The 22,453-nt window shown below is 42.6% G+C and overlaps 1 protein-coding gene across 5 annotated transcripts in view; it reads right to left on the reverse strand.

The window, feature by feature from the left end:
* nlgn2a (neuroligin 2a) overlaps positions 1-22,453 on the reverse strand; it is a 288,568-nt gene that overhangs the window by 100,214 nt on the left and 165,901 nt on the right. For all 5 annotated transcript variants that reach the window (XM_042328300.1, XM_042328303.1, XM_042328302.1 and 2 more), the window contains one exon: positions 6,789-6,938. In XM_042328300.1, coding sequence (XP_042184234.1) covers positions 6,789-6,938 — 150 coding nt within the window. The remainder of the gene's footprint in view (positions 1-6,788; positions 6,939-22,453) is intronic.

The raw sequence follows: 22,453 nt of genomic DNA on the forward strand, positions 1-22,453 counted from the left end.
TGAGGAGTAGAGAGGGGAGGGGAGAAGAAATGGAGGAGAATAGGAGATGAGGAGTAGAGAGGGGAGGGGAGAAGAAATGGAGGAGAATAGGAGCGAGATAAGGGAGGAGTAGAGAGGGGAGGGGAGAAGAAATGGAGGAGAATAGGAGCGAGATAAGGGAGGAGTAGAGAGGGGAGGGGAGAAGAAATGGAGGAGAATAGGAGCGAGATAAGGGAGGAGTAGAGAGGGGAGGGGAGAAGAAATGGAGGAGAATAGGAGCGAGAATAGGGAGGAGTAGAGAGGAGAGGGGAGAAGAAATGGAGGAAAATAGGAGCGAGAATAGGGAGGAGTAGAGAGGGGAGGGGAGAAGAAATGGAGGAGAATAGGAGCGAGATGAGGGAGGAGTAGAGAGGGGAGGGGAGAGGAGAAAAAGAGGGTAAAGGAGAGGGGGAGAAAGGGAAGGTAGAGGAGAGGAAAGGAGAGGAAGAATAGAGGGGAGGAAAGAGAAGGTAGAGGAAAGGACAGGGACACTCAGAGGTGAAACAGTGTCAGGTGAACAATGGAGGGGAACGACAGACGTGACATCACCGTTGGGAGAAAAGGGAGCGGAGGGAAGTAATCGTGCGTGTGCCCGTGTCTGTGTGTGTCTTCATGTGTGGGTGTCTCATTTAGGCCAGCGGAGGTGCTAATCTCTTCTCGCAGAAAACAAATCTGTCTAGTTATTACTGTCATCTCTCTCTGCTTTTCTGCATCCTCCTTCCTCTCCTTTTCCAGACCTAGCCCTCGTTCTCAGTTACACTCTGTTCTCTCTCCTTTTCATCTCTCTCCTCTCCATCTCTCAGCCCAGTCAATAGGACTTTGGCTTATCAAGTCTGCCTGGGGTTGCCATGGAGACGGTCCGGATGGTCTGGGTTAGGAAGAAGAACAGGTGTGTGTGTGTCTGTAGAGGAAGGTTTTGGGAGTTATTTCTGCTGGCGTCTTAATATCTCCTCTAGTCATGTCAGGACAGATTTCACAACAATCTGGTCCATAGAACCCACTGTCACAGACACACACACACACACACACACACACACTGAGAGACCCCCAACTACAGCATGGACAGCCTTTCTCTCACTAGGTAGTGTCCTAAATACGAATTCAGTTGACGCTGCGGTGTGTGCGTGCGTGTGTGTGTCTGCGCCGATATTCTGGATGGGATAACATCACCAGACCTTTGAACAGAATGTCTGTGGGTAATGGTAAGTGTATTCTGCGTGTGTGTCCCTGTTCTGGCCCATATTGTATAATTGAGAATGAATGTGTGCTTCACTGCAGATTTAAAAAGCAGCTCTGCAGGATTTATTTTTAGCATCGCAGGCAAATGCAGCCTCTCTCGTCTCTCCTTTCCCCCTCTCTTCTCTCCCTCTCTCCCACTACCCCCTCCATCTTATCTCTCAATGCTTTCTCTTCCCCTCTGTCCATTCATCTCCTCTCGCTCTGTCCACACGCACACACACACACACACACACACCCACACGTCACGCAAACATGACACTAGCTTAACATCCTGTCTCCTTTTCTCTTCTACAAAGTTTGTCTCTAAATAGATGATTTCTCTCTACATCCATCTCTTTCTCTCAGAGGAGTCCCAGATCTCATAGAGGTAGTGGATTTTAAAAAAAAAATCTCTCGCTCCAGTTGAAGTGACGTACGTACTGTACGTATGTGTCACTAAGGCAACACAGAGGCAAGGGTCACGCGCTAGCTCGACAGGCGCTAGTCACACAGCAGCGCTATGAGGAATTCCCTCAGGGTAGACCCAGGCAGGCCAGCTAGCGTGCTACAGTGCTAACAGGCTACTGTAACGCTAAAAGCTGTTAACATATTCCTATGTGGCTTGTGTTGGAATGTAGCGATAGCATAGAGTCAGCCAGTGTAGCACTAACTAGTTATTGTAAAGCTAAGAGCTATTAACATACAGTTGAAGTCAGAAGTTTACATACAGCTTAGCCAAATACATTTAAACTCAGTTTTTCACAATTCCTGACATTTAATCCTAGTAAAAATTCCCTGTCTTAGGTCAGTTAGGTCTTAGGTCAGTCATCACTATTTTAAGAATGTGAAATGTCAGAATAGTAGAGAGAATGATTTATTTCAGCTTATATTTCTTTCATCACATTCCCGGTGGGTCAGAAGTTTACATATACTCAATTAGTATTTGGTAGCATTGCCTTTAAATTGTTTAACTTGGATCAAACGTTTCAGGGAGCCTTCCACAATACGTTGGGTGAATTTTGGCCCATTCCTCCTGACAGAGCTGGTGTAACTGAGTCAGGTTTGTAGGCCTCCTTGCTCAAACACGCTTTTTCAGTTCTGCTCACAAATGTTTCTATAGGATTGAAGTCAGAGCTTTGTGATGGCCACTCCAATACCTTGACTTTGTTGTCCGTAAGCAATTTTGCCACAACTTTGGAAGTATGCTTGGGGTCCATTTGGAAGACCCATTTGCGACCAAGCTTTAACTTCCTGACTGATGTCTTGATGCTGCTTCAATATATCCACATAATTTTCCACCCTCATGATGCCATCTATTTTGTGAAGTGCACCAGCCTCTCCTGCAGCAAAGCACCCCCACAACATGATGCTGCTTAACGGTTGGGATGGTGTTCTTTGGCTTGCAAGCCTCCCCCTTTTTCCTCCAAACATAACGATGGTCATTATGGCCAAACAGTTATATTTTTGTTTCATCAGACCAGAGGACATTTCTCCAAAAAGTATGATCTTTGTCCCCATGTGCAGTTGCAAACCGTAGTCTGGCTTTTTTATGGTGGTTTTGGAGCAGTGGCTTCTTCCTTACTGAGCGGCCTTTCAGGTTATGTCAATATAGGACTCGTTTTACTGTGGATATAGATACTTTTGTACCTGTTTCCTCCAGCATCTTCACATGGTCCTTTGCTGTTGTTCTGGGTTTGATTTGCATTTCTCGCACCAAAGTACGTTCATCTCTAGGAGACAGAACGCGTCTCCTTCCTGAGTGGTATGATGGCTGCATGGTCCCATGGTGTTTATACTTGCATACTATTGTCTGTACAGATACACGTGGTACCTTCAGGCGTTTTGAAATTGCTCCCAAGGATGAACCAGACTTGTGGAGGTCTACAATTCTTTGTCTGAGGTCTTGGCTGATTTATTTTGATTTTCCCATGATGTCAAGCAAAGAGGCACTGAGTTTGAAGGTAGGCCTTGAAATACATCCACAGGTACACCTCCAATTGACTCGATTTATGTCAATTAGCCTATCAGAAGCTTCTAAAGCCATGACATCATTTTCTGGTATTTTCCAAGCTGTTTACTTAGTGTATGTAAACTACTGACCCACTGGAATTGTGATACAGTGAATTATAAGTGAAATAATCTGTTGGAACAATGACACAAATGACACAAAAATGACACAAAAACTTTGTGTCATGCACAAAGTAGATGTCCTAACCGACTTGCCAATACTATAGTTTGTTAACAAGAAATTTGTGGAGTGGTTGAAAAACGAGTTAATGACTCCAACCTAAGTGCATGTAATCTTCCGACTTCAACAGTATGTATGAGCTTCCTACATGGGTGTCCATTCTGTGGTTTGTGTATTGAAAAGTAGCGCTAGCTATATTGCGATAGCCACTGTATAGACCAAGCCAGTGTAGCGCTTTAACACTAAAATGCTACTGTGAAGCTAAAAGCTACAAAGAGCCATTCTTCTGTGTATTTCCACACTCTGGCGCCAGGCTACTGTAGCTTAGTAGTGTGGCGTAATTACCGTGGTATTACCGTGGTAATCGCCATTGTCCCTGGCGACAAGATGCTGGGTCATGGCTTCAATCAGAGAGTCGGAGTGATGGAGGTGAGGGGTTTGTTCTCTCTCTCACACACACACACACACACACACACACAAAACACACACACATACTGTAAATGTAATCAATGCTACAGACAGAGGGGGGGTTGAGAGGTGTTTTAAATCAGAGTCAGAGATCGAACCGGTTAAAACATGACATCACACAGACAGACACTGGTACAGGGAGATGAGGGATGGAGGACGGAAGAAGGGGGTAGAGGACGTGTGATTAAACTCGCCTGGTCAGAGATGGATGTGAAGACAAGGAGAAATATAAGCGCTGGAGCTGGTCATGTTTCAAAACCATGAAGGCTACCGTAGATGTTATATAATGCAGCTAATGTTATGGGGGGTGTATTGTAGGGTATACAGATAATGTTATGGGGGGTGTATTGTAGGGTATACAGATAATGTTATGGGGGTGTATTGTAGGGTATACAGATAATGTTATGGGGGTGTATTGTAGGGTATACAGATAATGTTATGGGGGTGTATTGTAGGGTATACAGATAATGTTATTGGGGGGGGTGTATTGTAGGGTATACAGATAATGTTATGGGGGGTGTATTGTAGGGTATATAGCTAATGTTATGGGGAGGTGTATTGCAGGGTATACAGCTAATGTTATGGGGGTGTATTGTAGGGTATATAGCTAATGTTATGGGGAGGTGTATTGCAGGGTATATAGATAATGTTATGGGGGTGTATTGTAGGGTATACAGATAATGTTATGGGGGTGTATTGTAGGGTATATAGCTAATGTTATGGGGAGGTGTATTGCAGGGTATACAGATAATGTTATGGGGGTGTATTGTAGGGTATATAGCTAATGTTATGGGGGTGTATTGTAGGGTGCTAATTTATGCAATGTTATGGGGGTGTATTGTAGGGTATATAGCAATGTTATGGGGAGGTGTATTGCTAACAGCTAATGTTATGGGGGTGTATTGTAGGGTATACAGCTAATGTTATGGGGGGTGTATTGTAGGGTATATAGCTAATGTTATGGGGAGGTGTATTGCAGGGTATACAGCTAATGTTATGGGGGGTGTATTGCAGGGTAGGGCTCAACTGGAGCTGGGATAAATCACCAGACACTAGACATGTTGTTTCAGAGACAAACCTAGGTGCAGTGATCACTCAGGCTCTAAGTGAAAGTCAGGATTCACCCTTAAAATGGTCTGTACCACCGCCAGGCTAACATGGGAAGAACTGGTCACAGCAACCTCACTGACTGACAGCGACTCTACCCTTCATTTACCCAACATCGATGTGTGTGTGTGTGTGTATGTGTGAAAGTGGGAGAAAGAGAGAATAACACAGGGATGAACACACACACAAGCGCCTGAACGCAGGCACAAACAAACACACACGCCCTAGGTTACGCAAATGTTACTGCACTCTTGTGCACTTCTGTATTAATTATGAACATACAGGCCATTCCAAATCACCATGTTCAGTGTCTGAACTGAGAACACACACAGAGAGTCTTACAACCTCCTACAATATTTAGGATGGACACACACACACACACACACACACACAGATCCGCATGCACGTACACACACACACATACAAAATTTCACATGAATATGTCATTCATCGCATTGGATATATGAACTAAAGTGAAACTGTGTCAAATAAACGGTCAAATCATCAACTTGCGTGTGTGTTAGTGTGTCTCTATAAAATTGACAGTTACAGGTAATGTATGATACAGGCAGCTTTCAGATTTCTCTTTTCTAAGCATTATTGTGTCTGTTGTTACATTAAAAACCTGTCTCCTCCCCTTCATCTACACCTGTTTCCTCTCCGTCATCGACACCTGTCTTTTCCCCGTCATCTACACCTGTCTTCTCCCCGTCATCTACACCTGTCTCCTCCCGGTCATCTACACCTGTCTCCTCCCCGTCATCTACACCTGTCTCCTCCCCGTCATCTACACCTGTCTCCTCCCCGTCATCTACACCTGTCTCCTCCCCGTCATCTACACCTGTCTCCTCCCCGTCATCTACACCTGTCTCCTCCCCGTCATCTACACCTGTCTCCTCCCCGTCATCTACACCTGTCTCCTCCCCGTCATCTACACCTGTCTCCTCCCCTTCATCTACACCTGTCTCCTCCCCATCATCGACACCCATCTCCTCCCCGCCATCGACACCCGTCTCCTCCCCGTCAGCGACAACTGACTCCTCCCCGTCATCGACAACTGACTCCTCCCCGTCATCAACACCTGTCGACTCCCCTTCAACAAGTGACATCAATAAGGGATCATAGCTTTCACCTGGTCAGTCTATGTCATGGAAAGATGTCCTAATGTTTTGTACACTCTATCTCTATTACAGTCCCTTATGGGCTGGTTTATAAAGTTTCCTCAGTATGATAGGCCTTAATAAACCAACTCGATTTTTATCTACTTCTACTTTTGTAAGATGAAATATAAGTGATATATGTTCTGTTGCTCTGCTCTGCTCTGAGTTGATGTGCAGTTAAAGTGAAAAATAGGGAAGTATATTTCTGACCCTATAAAGATGCCTGGGCCAACTTCAATTTGCATGACTATGCCTCGCTCCAATATTTCTGTCTTGTAAAAATAAATATATTTTCAGGGAGCACACTCTGACTCGGTCTACGCACAGAGCACTTGCATCAGACCAGATCAATCGATGCCCAGCCTTACATCAGAGGAACTCTGCAGACAAGAGGAATCAACAGTGGAATTCTGTGTAGAAACCTTGGAGAAAACAGATAGTTGAGAGGATGGGAGATATTTCCTCTGTATTGCATTACTCCTTCAAAATCTTTCCCCATCACAAGATGGAGGAAATCGTCTATTTCCTATTTTCATAACTGGGAAACAGTGTGTGTGTGTGTGTGTGTGTGTGTGTGTGTGCGTACACGTGTGAGTGTGTGTGTAGATAAAGAAGTAATCAGATCTTACCGAGCACGCCCAGACGATAGTTCATAGAGACCACGATGACGTTGCCGTAGGCGGCGAGGACGCTGGCGTCAAACATGTTTCCGGTTCCTTCCATGTAGGAGCCGCCGTGAATGAACAGCATCACCGGCTTCTTCCTGCGGTCACGGATGTCTTCAGACACACACACACACACACACACACACACACACACACACACACACACACACACACACACAAAGGAGAAGAAGAGTGAGAGGTAGAAAAAGAAAGTCAATGAATGTTTCTCCATCAAGAACAACTTTAGGCCATACCTGTAGAATCAACACCATAATATCAGTTTGATTTTGGATTATGGGTGGAGGTGTAGTAGATCTGTAAGTCTAATGGGGACATGGGTGTATAGGGGCTTTCAGATACCGTTTATATAGTGGTGGTGTGCGGGGTGTGAAATATAACTTCCAGCAACACACAAACAATGCACAGTTCCCTGATCCACTCTGTGTCTGGTAGCCTGTCTGCCTCGCCGCTCACAGAATTGAATTTGCAACACAATGCTGTAACGATGTGCGCTGAGAGTCGGGAAGCAGGTTCAGGGAGGGAGTGTTTTAATAAAATAAATGGAACATAATACAAAACAAGAAACACTAACAGCACACAAACATGAAACTGAAACAAAACAATGACGCCTGGGGAAGGAACCAAAGAGAGGGACATATATAGGGAAGGAACCAAAGAGAGGGACATATATAGGGAAGGAACCAAAGAGAGGGACATACAGTATATAGGGAAGGAACATATATAGGGACATATATAGGGAAGGAACCAAAGAGAGGGACATATATAGGGAAGGAACCAAAGAGAGGGACATATATAGGGAAGGAACCAAAGAGACATATATAGGGACATATATAGGGAAGGAACCAAAGAGAGGGACATACAAAGTATATAGGGAAGGAACCAAAGAGAGGGACATATATAGGGAAGGAACCAAAGAGAGGGACATATATAGGGAAGGAACCAAAGAGAGGGACATACAGTATATAGGGAAGGAACCAAAGAGAGGGACATATATAGGGAAGGAACCAAAGAGAGGGACATATATAGGGAAGGTAATCAGGGAAGTGATGGAGTCCAGGTGAGTCTGATGACGCGCAGGTACGTGTAACGATGGTGACAGGTGTGCGTCATAACGAGCAGCCTGGTGACCTAATGGCCGGAGAGGGAGCACAAATGACAAATGCAAAACACAAAAAATATATTCTCTTGATTCTCTTAAAACATTTCCGCCCCGAAATTGTTCTGTTCCGTAAGACGACCCGTGGGTTGAAATAATTTTTTCATTACCCCGCCAGCTGATATTTTATTCAGGTCAACCGTGGTGAACTGCGGATATCCAACCCGATGCAGGACTCTAGTCTCAGTGTCTGTGTCTGTCTGTGTATGGTTTAGTTTTACTATCCTTGTGGGTACTAGAAGTCCTCACAAGGATAGTAAAACAAGGACAATCGGACAAGTGGGACATGTCGCCGGTCCCCACAAGGAAAAGGCTATTTTAGGTTTAGGGTTAGAATTAGGCTTTGGGGTTAGGTTCAGTTTTAGAGTTAGAGTTAGGGGTTAAGATTAAGGTTAGGGAAAACTAGTGTCTAGCACTGGGATTGAACACACAACTTTCGGAGCCACAGAGTGCTGCTTAAACTCCCATCCACCATTCCCGTTCACAATGCCCTCGCAAGTCTCCAGCCTACTGGAAGGTAATAGGCGCTCATGCTGCCCCTAGTGGACGGCATTTCTTTCACACTTCATCCAGTCCAAATCTAATCCGGTACCAGCAGAATTGGCACCTCTTGGCGTATTTCGCAAGAGAATGGTCTGAAACAAACGTTTGTGTGTCTACCAAGCGCCTGGGCTGGGGGATAATTAATATGAGGGAGCAGCAGAGAAGAACCGCAACATAAGTAACCACTCTAGTATCTCTTAGAGAGAGAGAGACAGAGAGAGATGTCAGAGAGAGAGACAGAGAGAGATGTCAGAGAGAAAGACAGAGAGAGATGTCAGAGAGAAAGACAGAGAGAGATGTCAGAGAGAGAGACAGAGAGAGATGTCAGAGAGAGAGACAGAGAGAGATGTCAGAGAGAGAGACAGAGAGAGATGTCAGAGAGAGAGACAGAGAGAGATGTCAGAGAGAGAGACAGAGAGAGATGTCAGAGAGAGAGACAGAGAGAGATGTCAGAGAGAAAGACAGAGAGAGAGATGTCAGAGAGAGATGTCAGAGAGAGAGACAGAGAGAGATGTCAGAGAGAGACAGAGAGAGATGTCAGAGAGAAAGACAGAGAGAGATGTCAGAGAGAGACAGAGAGAGATGTCAGAGAGAGAGACAGAGAGAGATGTCAGAGAGAGAGAGACAGAGAGAGATGTCAGAGAGAGACAGAGAGAGATGTCAGAGAGAAAGACAGAGAGAGATGTCAGAGAGAGAGACAGAGAGAGATGTCAGAGAGAGACAGAGAGAGATGTCAGAGAGAGAGACAGAGAGAGATGTCAGAGAGAGAGACAGAGAGAGATGTCAGAGAGAAAGACAGAGAGAGATGTCAGAGAGAGACAGAGAGAGATGTCAGAGAGAGAGACAGAGAGAGATGTCAGAGAGAGACAGAGAGAGATGTCAGAGAGAGACAGAGAGAGATGTCAGAGAGAGACAGAGAGAGATGTCAGAGAGAGAGACAGAGAGAGATGTCAGAGAGAGAGAGACAGAGAGAGATGTCAGAGAGAAAGACAGAGAGAGATGTCAGAGAGAAAGACAGAGAGAGATGTCAGAGAGAAAGACAGAGAGAGATGTCAGAGAGAGAGACAGAGAGAGATGTCAGAGAGAAAGACAGAGAGAGATGTCAGAGAGAGAGACAGAGAGATGTCAGAGAGAGACAGAGAGAGATGTCAGAGAGAGAGACAGAGAGAGATGTCAGAGAGAGAGAGACAGAGAGAGATGTCAGAGAGAGAGACAGAGAGAGATGTCAGAGAGAGAGAGACAGAGAGAGATGTCAGAGAGAGAGACAGAGAGAGATGTCAGAGAGAGAGACAGAGAGAGATGTCAGAGAGAGATGTCAGAGAGAGACAGAGAGAGATGTCAGAGAGAGATGTCAGAGAGAGAGAGACAGAGAGAGATGTCAGAGAGAAAGACAGAGAGAGATGTCAGAGAGAGAGACAGAGAGAGATGTCAGAGAGAGAGACAGAGAGAGATGTCAGAGAGAGACAGAGAGAGATGTCAGAGAGAGAGACAGAGAGAGATGTCAGAGAGAGAGACAGAGAGAGATGTCAGAGAGAAAGACAGAGAGAGATGTCAGAGAGAGACAGAGAGAGATGTCAGAGAGAGAGACAGAGAGAGATGTCAGAGAGAGAGACAGAGAGAGATGTCAGAGAGAGACAGAGAGAGATGTCAGAGAGAGACAGAGAGAGATGTCAGAGAGAGAGACAGAGAGAGATGTCAGAGAGAGAGAGACAGAGAGAGATGTCAGAGAGAGAGACAGAGAGAGATGTCAGAGAGAAAGACAGAGAGAGATGTCAGAGAGAGAGACAGAGAGAGATGTCAGAGAGAAAGACAGAGAGAGATGTCAGAGAGAGAGACAGAGAGAGATGTCAGAGAGAAAGACAGAGAGAGATGTCAGAGAGAAAGACAGAGAGAGATGTCAGAGAGAGAGACAGAGAGATGTCAGAGAGAGACAGAGAGAGATGTCAGAGAGAGAGACAGAGAGAGATGTCAGAGAGAGAGACAGAGAGAGATGTCAGAGAGAAAGACAGAGAGAGATGTCAGAGAGAAAGACAGAGAGAGATGTCAGAGAGAAAGACAGAGAGAGATGTCAGAGAGAGAGACAGAGAGAGATGTCAGAGAGAAAGACAGAGAGAGATGTCAGAGAGAAAGACAGAGAGAGATGTCAGAGAGAGAGACAGAGAGAGATGTCAGAGAGAGAGACAGAGAGAGATGTCAGAGAGAGAGACAGAGAGAGATGTCAGAGAGAGAGACAGAGAGAGATGTCAGAGAGAGAGACAGAGAGAGATGTCAGAGAGAGACAGAGAGAGATGTCAGAGAGAGAGACAGAGAGAGATGTCAGAGAGAGAGACAGAGAGAGATGTCAGAGAGAGAGACAGAGAGAGATGTCAGAGAGAGAGACAGAGAGAGATGTCAGAGAGAGAGACAGAGAGAGATGTCAGAGAGAGAGACAGAGAGAGATGTCAGAGAGAAAGACAGAGAGAGATGTCAGAGAGAAAGACAGAGAGAGATGTCAGAGAGAAAGACAGAGAGAGATGTCAGAGAGAGACAGAGAGAGATGTCAGAGAGAAAGACAGAGAGAGATGTCAGAGAGAGACAGAGAGAGATGTCAGAGAGAGAGAGACAGAGAGAGATGTCAGAGAGAGAGACAGAGAGAGATGTCAGAGAGAAAGACAGAGAGAGATGTCAGAGAGAAAGACAGAGAGAGATGTCAGAGAGAAAGACAGAGAGAGATGTCAGAGAGAAAGACAGAGAGAGATGTCAGAGAGAAAGACAGAGAGAGATGTCAGAGAGAAAGACAGAGAGAGATGTCAGAGAGAAAGACAGAGAGAGATGTCAGAGAGAAAGACAGAGAGAGATGTCAGAGAGAAAGACAGAGAGAGATGTCAGAGAGAGAGACAGACAGACAGACAGACAGACAGACAGACAGACAGACAGACAGACAGACAGACAGACAGACAGACAGACAGACAGACAGAGATCCTGTTACTGGTTGCGGTGGCAGGTAACCAAGTGGTTAGAGTGTTGGGCCAGTGATTAAAGGTTGCTAGTTCCAATCCCCAAGCTGACAAGGTCAAAATCTGTCATTCTGAACAAGGCAGTTAACCCACTAATTCCCTGGTAGGCCGTCATTGTAAATAAGAATTTGTTCTTAACTGACTTGCCTAGTTAAATAAAAATAAATTGGTTGCCAAGTCTGGTTCTATAACAAATATGTTACACTCAACAGATGTACAAACACAAAACAGCATCAAACACAGACACAAACTGACACACACATAGACAAATACACAGACAGCTGCAATTGTGTCACCATGGCAACTGCTTCAACTTGATTCCTCCTTTCTTTTCCTTCTCACTTTCTCTCTCTCCCTCCCTCACTCCTTCTCTTGAACAGCAGCCATTCCATCACATGGACTAGCTCTCATTGACTGTTGCCATGGAGACATATTGCAGTCACGAATCTCTAACCCCTTGACACCCCTCCACTTCTCCACGTCTCCTCCTGAAACCACCTCTAACCACTTGACACCTCTAACCCCTTGACACCCCCTTTGCCATGTCTCCACCTGAAACTCATTGTATTACCCACCAATGACCACCAACACGTCCTAATTCACACACACAGACAGACAGACAGACAGACAGACAGACAGAGACAGACAGACAGACAGACAGACAGACAGACAGACAGACAGACAGACAGACAGACAGACAGACAGACAGACAGACAGACAGACAAACTACTGTACCGGAGCATTAGAACGAGAGAGAGTGGAAAACAGAGAAAGAAAAGACAGAACGAGAGGGAAGAAACAGAAAGAGAGAGAGAGATAGCAAGTGAGAAGCTGTTGATGTGCTTTTCACTCAAGGCTCCAATGTGTCTGGCTGATCTTCTCCTGCACAACCCAAACTAAGGGACAATTAGCTTCACACTTCTGTTCAACGTTTAGCCACAACGACGCATCCTGCTAACGCTTACGCCGCCCACTCCAAAATCAAATGAAATGTTATCCATCGTGCTTCATAAACAACAGGTGTGGACTAAACAGTGAAATGCTTACTCACAGGACTTTCCCAACAATGCAGAGAGAAAGAAAATAGAGAAATAATAGAAAAGTGAAACACATAATAATAAATACACATTGAGTAACGATAACTTGGCTACATTCACGGGGTACCAGTACTGAGTCAATGTGCAGGGGTGCAAGGTCAGTGAGGTAGGTAGGTACATACAGAATAACTAGGAATAAAGTGACAGATAGCGAACAGTAGCAGCAGTGTCCTGTATGTGATGAGTCAAAAACGTTTAGTGCAAAAACGGTCAATGCAGATTGTCCAGATAGCTATTTGGTTAACTGTTTAACTAACTACTCAACTTTGTGTGTGTGTGTGTGTGTGTGTGTGTGTATTTGAGAGGGAATACGCGTGTGTGTGTGTGTGTGTGCGTGTTAGAGAGAGTATGTGTGTGTGTGTGTGTTTGAGAGAGAGAGAAAGATAGTATGTGTGTGTGTGTTAAAGAGAGTGTGTGTGTGTTTAAGAAAGAGAGAGTATGTGTGTGTGTGTGTGTGTGTTTGAGAGAGAGAGTATGTGTGTGTGTGTTTGAGAGAGAGAGTATTTGTGTGTGTTTGAGAGAGAGAGAGAGTATGCGTGTGTGTGTTTGAGAGAGACAGAGTATGTGTGTGTGTGTGTGTTTGAGAGAGAGTGTGTATGTGTGTGTTTGAGAGAGAGTGAGTATGTGTGTGTGTTTGAGAGAGAGTGAGTATGTGTGTGTTTGAGAGAGTGTGTGTGTGTGTGCATGTTAAAGAGAGAGTGTGTGTGTGTGTGTGTTTGAGAGAGAGTGAGTATGTGTGTGTGTGTTTGAGAGAGGGTGAGTATGTGTGTGTGGTGTGTGTTTGAGGGAGAGTGAGTATGTGTGTTTAAGAGAGAGCTAGTATGTGTGTTTGTGTGTGTTTGAGAGAGAGTATGTGTGTTTGAGAGAGAGTGAGTTAGTATGTGTGTGGTGTGTGTGTTTGAGAGTGAGCACGTGTGTGTGAGAGAGTTAGTGTGTGTGTGTGTGTGTGTGTGTTTAAGAGAGAGTGAGTATGTGTGTTTGAGAGAGAGAGAGTTAGTATGTGTGTGGTGTGTGTGTGTTTGAGAGTGACTATGTGTGTGCGAGAGAGAGTTAGTATGTGTGTGTGGTGTGTGTTTGAGAGGGAGAGAGAGAGTGTGTGTGTGTGTGTGTGTGTGTTTGAGAGAGAGTGAGTATGTGTGTTTGAGAGAGAGTGAGTATGTGTTTGTGTGTGTGTTTGAGAGAGTCAGTATGTGTGTTTGAGAGAGAGTGAGTATGTGTGTGTGTATGTGTGTGTGTTTGAGAGAGAGTGAGTATGTGTGTGTGGTGTGTGTTTGAGAGAGAGTGAGTATGTGTGTGGTGCGTGTTTAAATTTTTATTTTTTTTAACCTTTATTTAACCAGGCAAGTCAGTTAAGAACAAATTCTTATTTACAATGACAGCCTAGGAACAGTGGGTTAACTGCCTGTTCAGGGGCAGAACGACAGAACGACAGAACGATTTGTACCATGTCAGCTCGGGGGTTTGAACTTGCAACCTTCCGGCCCATGGTATAATCTTCAGTATCATCACAAAATCTAGTTCCTCATTTTGCAAAATATACTTTAATGATACTGTAGATTTTATATATATATATATACAGTGAGGGAAAAAAGTATTTGATCCCCTGTCAAATACTTATTTCCGTCATTAAAATGCAAATCAATTTATAACATTTTTGACATGCGTTTTTCTGGATTTTGTTGTTGTTATTCTATCTCTCACTGTTCAAATAAACCTACCATGAAAATTATAGATTGATCATTTCTTTGTCAGAGGGAAAATGTACAAAATCAGCAGGGGATCAAATACTTTTTCCCCTCACTGTAAATAAAGAAAGTACTCCATTGTGGCACATGTACAGTACATTCAGAAAGTATTCAGACGTCTTGACTTATTCCACATTTTGTTACGTTACCTTATTCTAAAATGGATTGAATAATTTCCCCCTCATCAATCTACACACACTACCCCATAATGAGAAAGCAAAAACAGGTTTTTCGATTTTTTTTAAAGCTAATTTATTAAATATAAAAAACAGAAATACCCTTTGCTATGAGACTCGAAATTGTGCTCAGTTGCTGTTTCCATTAGAGGCATGGCCGATTCATTAGGGCCGATTTCAAGTTTCCATAACAATCGGTATTCTGCCTTTTTGGACGCAGATTATGGACGATTACATTGCAGTCCACGAGGAAACTGCGTGGCAGGATGACCACCTGTTACATGAGTGCAGCGTCAAAAGGACCTTGTGGCTGCAATGAGCCAAGCTAAGTTGCTAGCTATCATTAAACTTATCTTATTAAAAAAACAATCAATCTTCACATAATCACTAGTTAACTACGCCTGGTTGATTATATTACTAGGTTTAGCTTGTCCTGCGTTGCATATAATCAATGCGGTGCCTGTTAATTTATCATCGCCTAATTCAACTTTGTCAAACAGGTGATGATTTAACAATAGCGCATTCGCAAAAAAAGCACATTCATTGCACAAATGTACCTAACCATAAACATCAATGCCTTCCTTAAAATCAATACACAGAAGTATATTTGTTTAAACCTGCATATTTAGTTCAAATAAATGCATGTTAGCAGGCAATATTAACTAGGGAAATTGCCACTTTTCTTGCGTTCAGTGCAGGCAGAATGAGGGTATATGCAACAGTTTGGGCCACCTGGCTCGTCCTAACAAAGACCGTAATTCATTTGCCAGAATTGTACATAATTATGACATAACATTGAAGGTTGTGCAATGTAACGGCAATATTTAGACTTAGGGTTGTCACCCGTTCGACAAAATGCATAAAAGGTTCTGTATTTCACTGACAGAATAAACATTTGTTTTCAAAATGATAGTTTCCGGATTTGACAATATTAATGACCAATGGTCAAATCCGGAAAGGTATTTGAAATACAAATGGTATAGAGAGAAATAGTAGATGCGTCATAATTCCTATAATAACTACAACCTAAAACTTCTACACTGGGAATATTGAACCACCAGCTTTCATATGTTCTCGTGTTCTGAGTAAGGTACTTAAAAGTTAGTTTTTTACATGGCACATATTGCACTTTTACTTTCTTCTCCAACATTGTGTTTTTGCATTATTTAAACCAAATTGAACAAGTTTCATTATTTATTTGAGACTAAATAGATTTTATTGATGTATTATATTAAGTTAAAATAAAAGGGTTCATTGTTCATTCAGAATTGTTGTAATTGTCATTAATACAAATATATAAAAATTGTCATTAATCGGTATCGTCTTTTTTTGGTCCTCCAATAATCGGTATCGGCGTTGAAAAATCATAATCGGTCGACCTCTAGTTTCCATTGATCATCCTTGATATGTTTCTACAACTTGATTGGAGTCCACCTGTGCTAAATTCAATTCATTGGACATGATTTGGAAAGGCACACAACTGTCTATATTTTTATTTATAATTTATTTCACCTTTATTTAACCAGGTAGGCAAGTTGCGAACAAGTTCTTATTTACAACTGCGACCTGGCCAAGATAAAGCAAAGCAGTTCGACATATATAACAACACAAGAGTTACACACACACACACACATACATAAATATATACACACATATATATACAGTGGGGCAAAAAAGTATTTAGTCAGCCACCAATTGTGCAAGTTCTCCCACTTAAAAATATGAGAGAGGCCTGTAATTTTCTTCATAGGTACACTTCAACTATGACAGACAAAATGAGAAAAAAAAATCCAGAAGATCACATTTTTAATGAATTTATTTGCAAATTATGGTGGAAAATAAGTATTTGGTCACCTACAAACAAGCAAGATTTCTGGCTCTCACAGACCTGTAACTTCTTCTTTCAGAGGCTCCTCTGTACTCCACTCGGTACCTGTATTAATGGCACCTGTTTGAACGTGTTATCAGTATAAAAGACACCTGTCCACAACCTCAAACAGTCACACTCCAAACTCCACTATGCCCAAGACCAAAGAGCTGTCAAAGGACACCAGAAACAAAATTGTAGACCTGCACCAGGCTGGGAAGACCGAATCTGCAATAGGTAAGCAGCTTGGTTTGAAGAAATCAACTGTGGGAGCAATTATTAGGAAATGGAAGACATACAAGACCACTGATAATCTCCCTTGATCTGAGGCTCCACGCAAGATCTCACCCCGTGGGGTCAAAATGATCACAAGAACGGTGAGCAAAAATCCCAGAACCACACGGGGACCCCTAGTGAATGACCTGCAGAGAGCTGGGACCAAAGTAACAAAGTCTACCATCAGTAACACACTATGCCGCCAGGGACTCAAATCCTGCAGTGCCAGACGTGTCCCCCTGCTTAAGCCAGTACATGTCCAGACCCGTCTGAAGTTTGCTAGAGAGCATTTGGATGATCCAGAAGAATATTGGGAGAATGTCATATGGTCAGATGAAACCAAAATATAACTTTTTGGTAAAAACTCAACTCGTCGTGTTTGGAGGACAAAGAATTCTGAGCTGCATCCAAAGAACACCATACCTACTGTGAAGCATGGGGGTGGAAACATCATGCTTTGGGGCTGTTTTTCTGCAAAGGGACCAGGACGACTGATCTGTGTAAAGGAAAGAATGAATGGGGCCATGTATCGTGAGATTTTGAGTGAAAACCTCCTTCCATCAGCAAGGGCATTGAAGATGAAACGTGGCTGGGTCTTTCAGCATGACAATGATCCCAAACACACCGCCCGGGCAACGAAGGAGTGGCTTCGTAAGAAGCATTTCAAGGTCCTGGAGTGGCCTAGCCAGTCTCCAGATCTCAACCCCATAGAAAATCTTTGGAGGGAGTTGAAAGTCCGTGTTGCCCAGCAACAGCCCCAAAACATCACTGCTCTAGAGGAGATCTGCATGGAGGAATGGGCCAAAATACCAGCAACAGTGTGTGAAAACCTTGTGAAGACTTACAGAAAATGTTTGACCTCTGTCATTGTCAACTAAGGGTATATAACAAAGTATTGAGATAAACTTTTGTTATCGACCAAATACTTATTTTCCACCATAATTTGCAAATAAATTCATAACAAATCCTACAATGTGATTTTCTGAATTTTTTTTTTCTCATTTTGTCTGTCATAGTTGAAGTGTACATATATATATATGGTCCCACAGTTGCATGTCAGAGCTATTATATTCTGATCCTTACAAAATAAGGAACACCTGTTTTAGCAACTGGTACTTAAAAAAAATGCTATGGTAATTTCCGTGATTTCCGACAACTTTCTTATCCGGGTAGTAAATTAAACACATATCTGCAACAAAATAAATTACAGAAAGCATTGAGTGTTACATATGATAAGCAAATGCATACACAAGTAATATAATGTTAATGAAACAATATCTTTATTGAAAGAATAAGTTTAGGGGAATACATTGTATCATTCAAACCTGAAAACAAAGTGCAAAGTTACATCCCTATCATGACATCATACTGTCATGCCCTGACCTTAGAGCTTTTTATGTCTCTATTTTGGTTTGGTCAGGGTGTGATTTGGGTGGGCATTCTATGTTCCTTTTTCTATGTTTTTGTATTTCTTTGTTTTGGCCGGGTATGGTTCTCAATCAGGGACAGCTGTCTACCGTTGTCTCTGATTGGGAACCATACTTAGGTGGCTTTTTCCCACAGGGCTTTTGTGGGTAGTTGTTTTCTGTTTTGTGTTTCTGCACCTGACAGGACTGTTTCGGTTTTCGTTCATTCTCTGTGTTATTTAGTGTTCAGTTGAAATAAACGTATGAACACTTTCCACGCTGCACTTTGGTCCACACCTTCTTCAACAGACGATCGTTACACATACACAACCGCTTGCCATAGCATTCAGGTGTCACACAAGCAAACCACATCATATTCTCATTTCTTTACATTCTGGTAACAAAGCCAAAGATTTCTAGAGTAGACATTAAAGTTTCACTCTTTCGGTTCTGACAATCATGCAAATGTTAGCTTAGTCTTTGATCTGTTTGTGCTATATAGCCTACTCCTATGTATAGCCAAGCCAATTGCTATGGTAACATGGCATGACAACTTTCATACATTAGTAGTTTGCAAGGCTGCATAAACAGATATGTGACCAGGCTATAGCATTTATAGGACCTGCACCACCAGCTTGGTGTGTACAGCAGCCACCACACAGCATCAAAATAGAAGGGTTAAGGGGGGAACCAGTTCAGCTGCTTCTCTGCCAGTCCATGTTCACCTGTCTGTGTGCGTGTCTCTTACACGTTGTCCTAGTAATGAAAAGCATCTTCCGCCAAGAAGTCTATGACCTCATGGTACTCCTCATCCTGCAGGCCTTCCTCTGCAATGACCTTCTAGCACATAAGAAAGGCGATCATGAATGGAAGGGAATTGTGTAGCTACAAGTCATCAACTTGTTGGCAAGCTGACAAAGTTACATTTGATGAAGTTTTCACTCTCACATTTGAGATAACTACAATACTATGATCATGTCTGCCTGTAGCAAGGTCGAACCAGCTATACCTGCAGCCTGAACTTTCCCAAGTCATATGATCTATCATAATGGTTATACATTAGTTGTTGCATTGAACAGACAGAAGTTTAACTATTTTTTAGGATTAATATCACAGATAAGCATATACCTAATGAGATATCTAGCTAGCCAATAACAGGCTGGACACATGACATTTTTAACAACACTTTTTTCTGATAACTAGCTCATTGCATACGCTGTGGAGCCAGTTTCATATTACCACATGTCCCAGCTGCTTGCCGTAGTTTTGAAGTAATCCCGAAAAAAACAGGCCTTATTAGGGCATTTTTCACCCTGCCAGCTCCTATAAGTTCTATTGAGCACTGTGGCACCAACTCGCCTTCCGAACGTTCTGTTCCCAGTTTATTGTTGTCAGGACGTTGGCCTCTTTGGGTATAGCAAGCACATCCCCCTTTCCCTGCCTCCCCCTTTCCTCCTTCAACTAGGTTGCTGTGGTCAGAGAGACGTCGTAAATTCCTGAGAATCTCCTCATGGACACACAGTATAGAGAGAGTAGATTTTCATGGAGAACAAAGGAAATCCTTCCACCTCACAGAACTTAAGGTACGAAGAAATTTCATGTTCCGGAGAAAGTATAAAAGATTGATGAAGAATCCAGCTACGAATTGGTCCATTTGTCACAACTTGGGGAAGCTCATGGGAGACGGTGTGGCCACATTACCATAACGCTGTTTATATAATAGCCTCAGATATGAGGTTTACATCTAATTGTTGTATAAGATGAATGAGTGAGTATGATACTGTTTGTAAAATTGTGTAATATGATTTTGGACTGTTTAATGAAGGAAAATACAATTCCCTTTTGATTTGAACTAAATCAGAGGACCGCCCCTGAGCCCAGTTAGGGTCAGACATCCTGGTACAGCCCTCTTCGGCCCTTCCGAATAAAATCCCCACTCGGGTTTTCGATCAGCAGACCGAGCTTACCTCAATTACAAGATGGCTAAAGGTTGCAGACCATGTTTTTCTCCATTAAGAGGACAAAGGTTGTAGACCATTGCTGAATCTTTTAACCATACCACGTGGTTAAACTCTTAGACTATCGATACCGACAGAATGAGAATGAGAAGTCTTTGATATTAATTACTAGTCTGCAGCTATGAATTCGGTATCATTGAACGCGAAGAACGACAACTGCCGAAACATCCATCCATAACGAATGTCACTCTGAACAATCCCCTCTAACCACAACCGAGAGAGAGAGGAAGAGAGACGGACAATACTACAAAAGAAATTAACGATCAAGATGACACACTGAGCGTAAATATATTTATTGATTGAAATTGTTCCCGAATGAGTGAGCGTTCATGTGCAAAGGATTAGCATTTCAATTGTTATAATTATCACTCTGTAGTGACTTCTTAGTCGACCCCCACTTCCCCTTTTGTCTAACAAGCCGCGATGCCGGTTTAGCCCACTAAGGCACATTCTCCTATCATTTTATGTCACCACATTTACCTTGTTTAATTGTTTGTTTGTGCATTTCTGTGAATTACTTAGTTTGTAAAAAATAAATGATTTAAGACAATTGATGGATGGATGACTCATAGTGAAGACTGGGTTTGTGCAGAAAACAAACAAATTTACGAATTTATGGTTACATGATTAATCAGTCTAATTGCGTAATAACTCATTAGAGAATCTTTGATAAAAAACTATCAGTCTTCAGTTAATGAGAGTAAAGACACGACATTGTTCTACATCACAATGCCTGCTTTGCTATTGTGGGCAATGAGACCTGCCCACGTTGCTGGTAGTTTAAATGAAAACAACAGCAAAACATTACTCATGGAACTCTGAGGTCACCCCATTGTTTACTATAGGGAAATATAGGTATGTCTGTCTATTTCGCCAAATATCTCACAATGTGTATATTTGTATTTTTTCGAGTTGGACACCATTTTAATCATGAAGATCTCCTTATTTTTCAGTTTCGTCCTAAGAACAGATTGTAGTGGTCAAATAAAAAGGGATACATTTTTGGAGCCATTTGGGCAAAAATGAATTCTAAGAGTCACTCCAGTCAAAACAGGCTTTGCAAACGTTTGATTCCATTCATTTGCTAAGGGCTCGCGCTAGTGGCTAGTGTTCCAACTTAGCCAGCGTTCTTTAGCCATAGCCTTGGGTGAATTTTGACTCGTTCTATCGTCCAGCCTACTACTACTAGTAATAATAATAGTTACCCTCTTCTGGCTGGCAAGCTAGTAGCTACAAAGTAGTCATCAAAGTAAAACACGAACATAAAAAAGACAAGACACCATCTTGGTCCGTTTTGGATGAGTGACTGACTGCAGCTTGAACAACAGTCAACAGGCTAGCTGCCATTAGTTAGCTCATGCTTTGCTAGCTAGCTAGCAAGCAATCTAGCTAACATGAGGATACATTATAGTGGCTATAAACATGACATTGCTAAAGTAGGCAAGTAATTAGTAGGAAACAACCTTGCCATTATGTCGTCAAATTTACTTTAGTGGGATGGAAATTGACAAAGCTAGAAAAGTTTGTAAAATAAATGCTAGCAAGCAATGCTAACATTACTGTTGCTGGCTAAAATCTGGTCCTGTCCATCAATCTTAGCTAGCTAGCTAAAGTTATACTCCATCTGAAGTCAATCTGGCAACGTCACGGTGATGACAAAAATTTCCTACTAATGTTTTGCCTACTTAAAAATGTAATTGTTTTTCTAGGTCCATATAATGCACTTTAGACTAAATCTTTATCAGCACATCGCGGCTGAGAGAATGCCATGATTTGCATGTCCTTTACTTATAATAGAAAAATAACTATCCAGACACTTACTTCATGAATGGTTTCTGCTGCTGCCAATTTCCAGATCCATGCGATGCTTAACAGAGCTGCTGGGAAATACCTACCTTGCCTGATTTGCAATGTAGTCTGATGCAAAGTGTGCTGTGCAGGAGGTTCGACTGAACTTCTCTGACAGTTGGTTATGAAAATAAATTGAAGCCAAATTGTACGAAGTGATTATTCTGATGGAATACTGCACAATCTCTCTTGCTTTTGGGCAGGACCAGCCACAAAACTAGGAGGGAATATGTAAATAAATGTTTCACGTTAATTAGTCTATTATAATCAGATGGGTGACGTTATGCGACGGGCCAAAATTACATTCCACCAAACAGGCTGAAATTCCAGGCGTTTTTTTTCAAACAGCTCTTACACAAACATGTCCACAATTTCTACCTCATAGTATGGAAATATCATGGAAATATCATAAACAAGACATTAAAAACATGTTTTTAACTGCGCTGCCCCTTTAACCATGCTTCAACTAGAGCTTCATAG

The sequence above is a fragment of the Oncorhynchus tshawytscha genome, linkage group LG10 (genome assembly GCF_018296145.1).
Source record: "Oncorhynchus tshawytscha isolate Ot180627B linkage group LG10, Otsh_v2.0, whole genome shotgun sequence".
Lineage (NCBI taxonomy): Eukaryota > Metazoa > Chordata > Actinopteri > Salmoniformes > Salmonidae > Oncorhynchus > Oncorhynchus tshawytscha.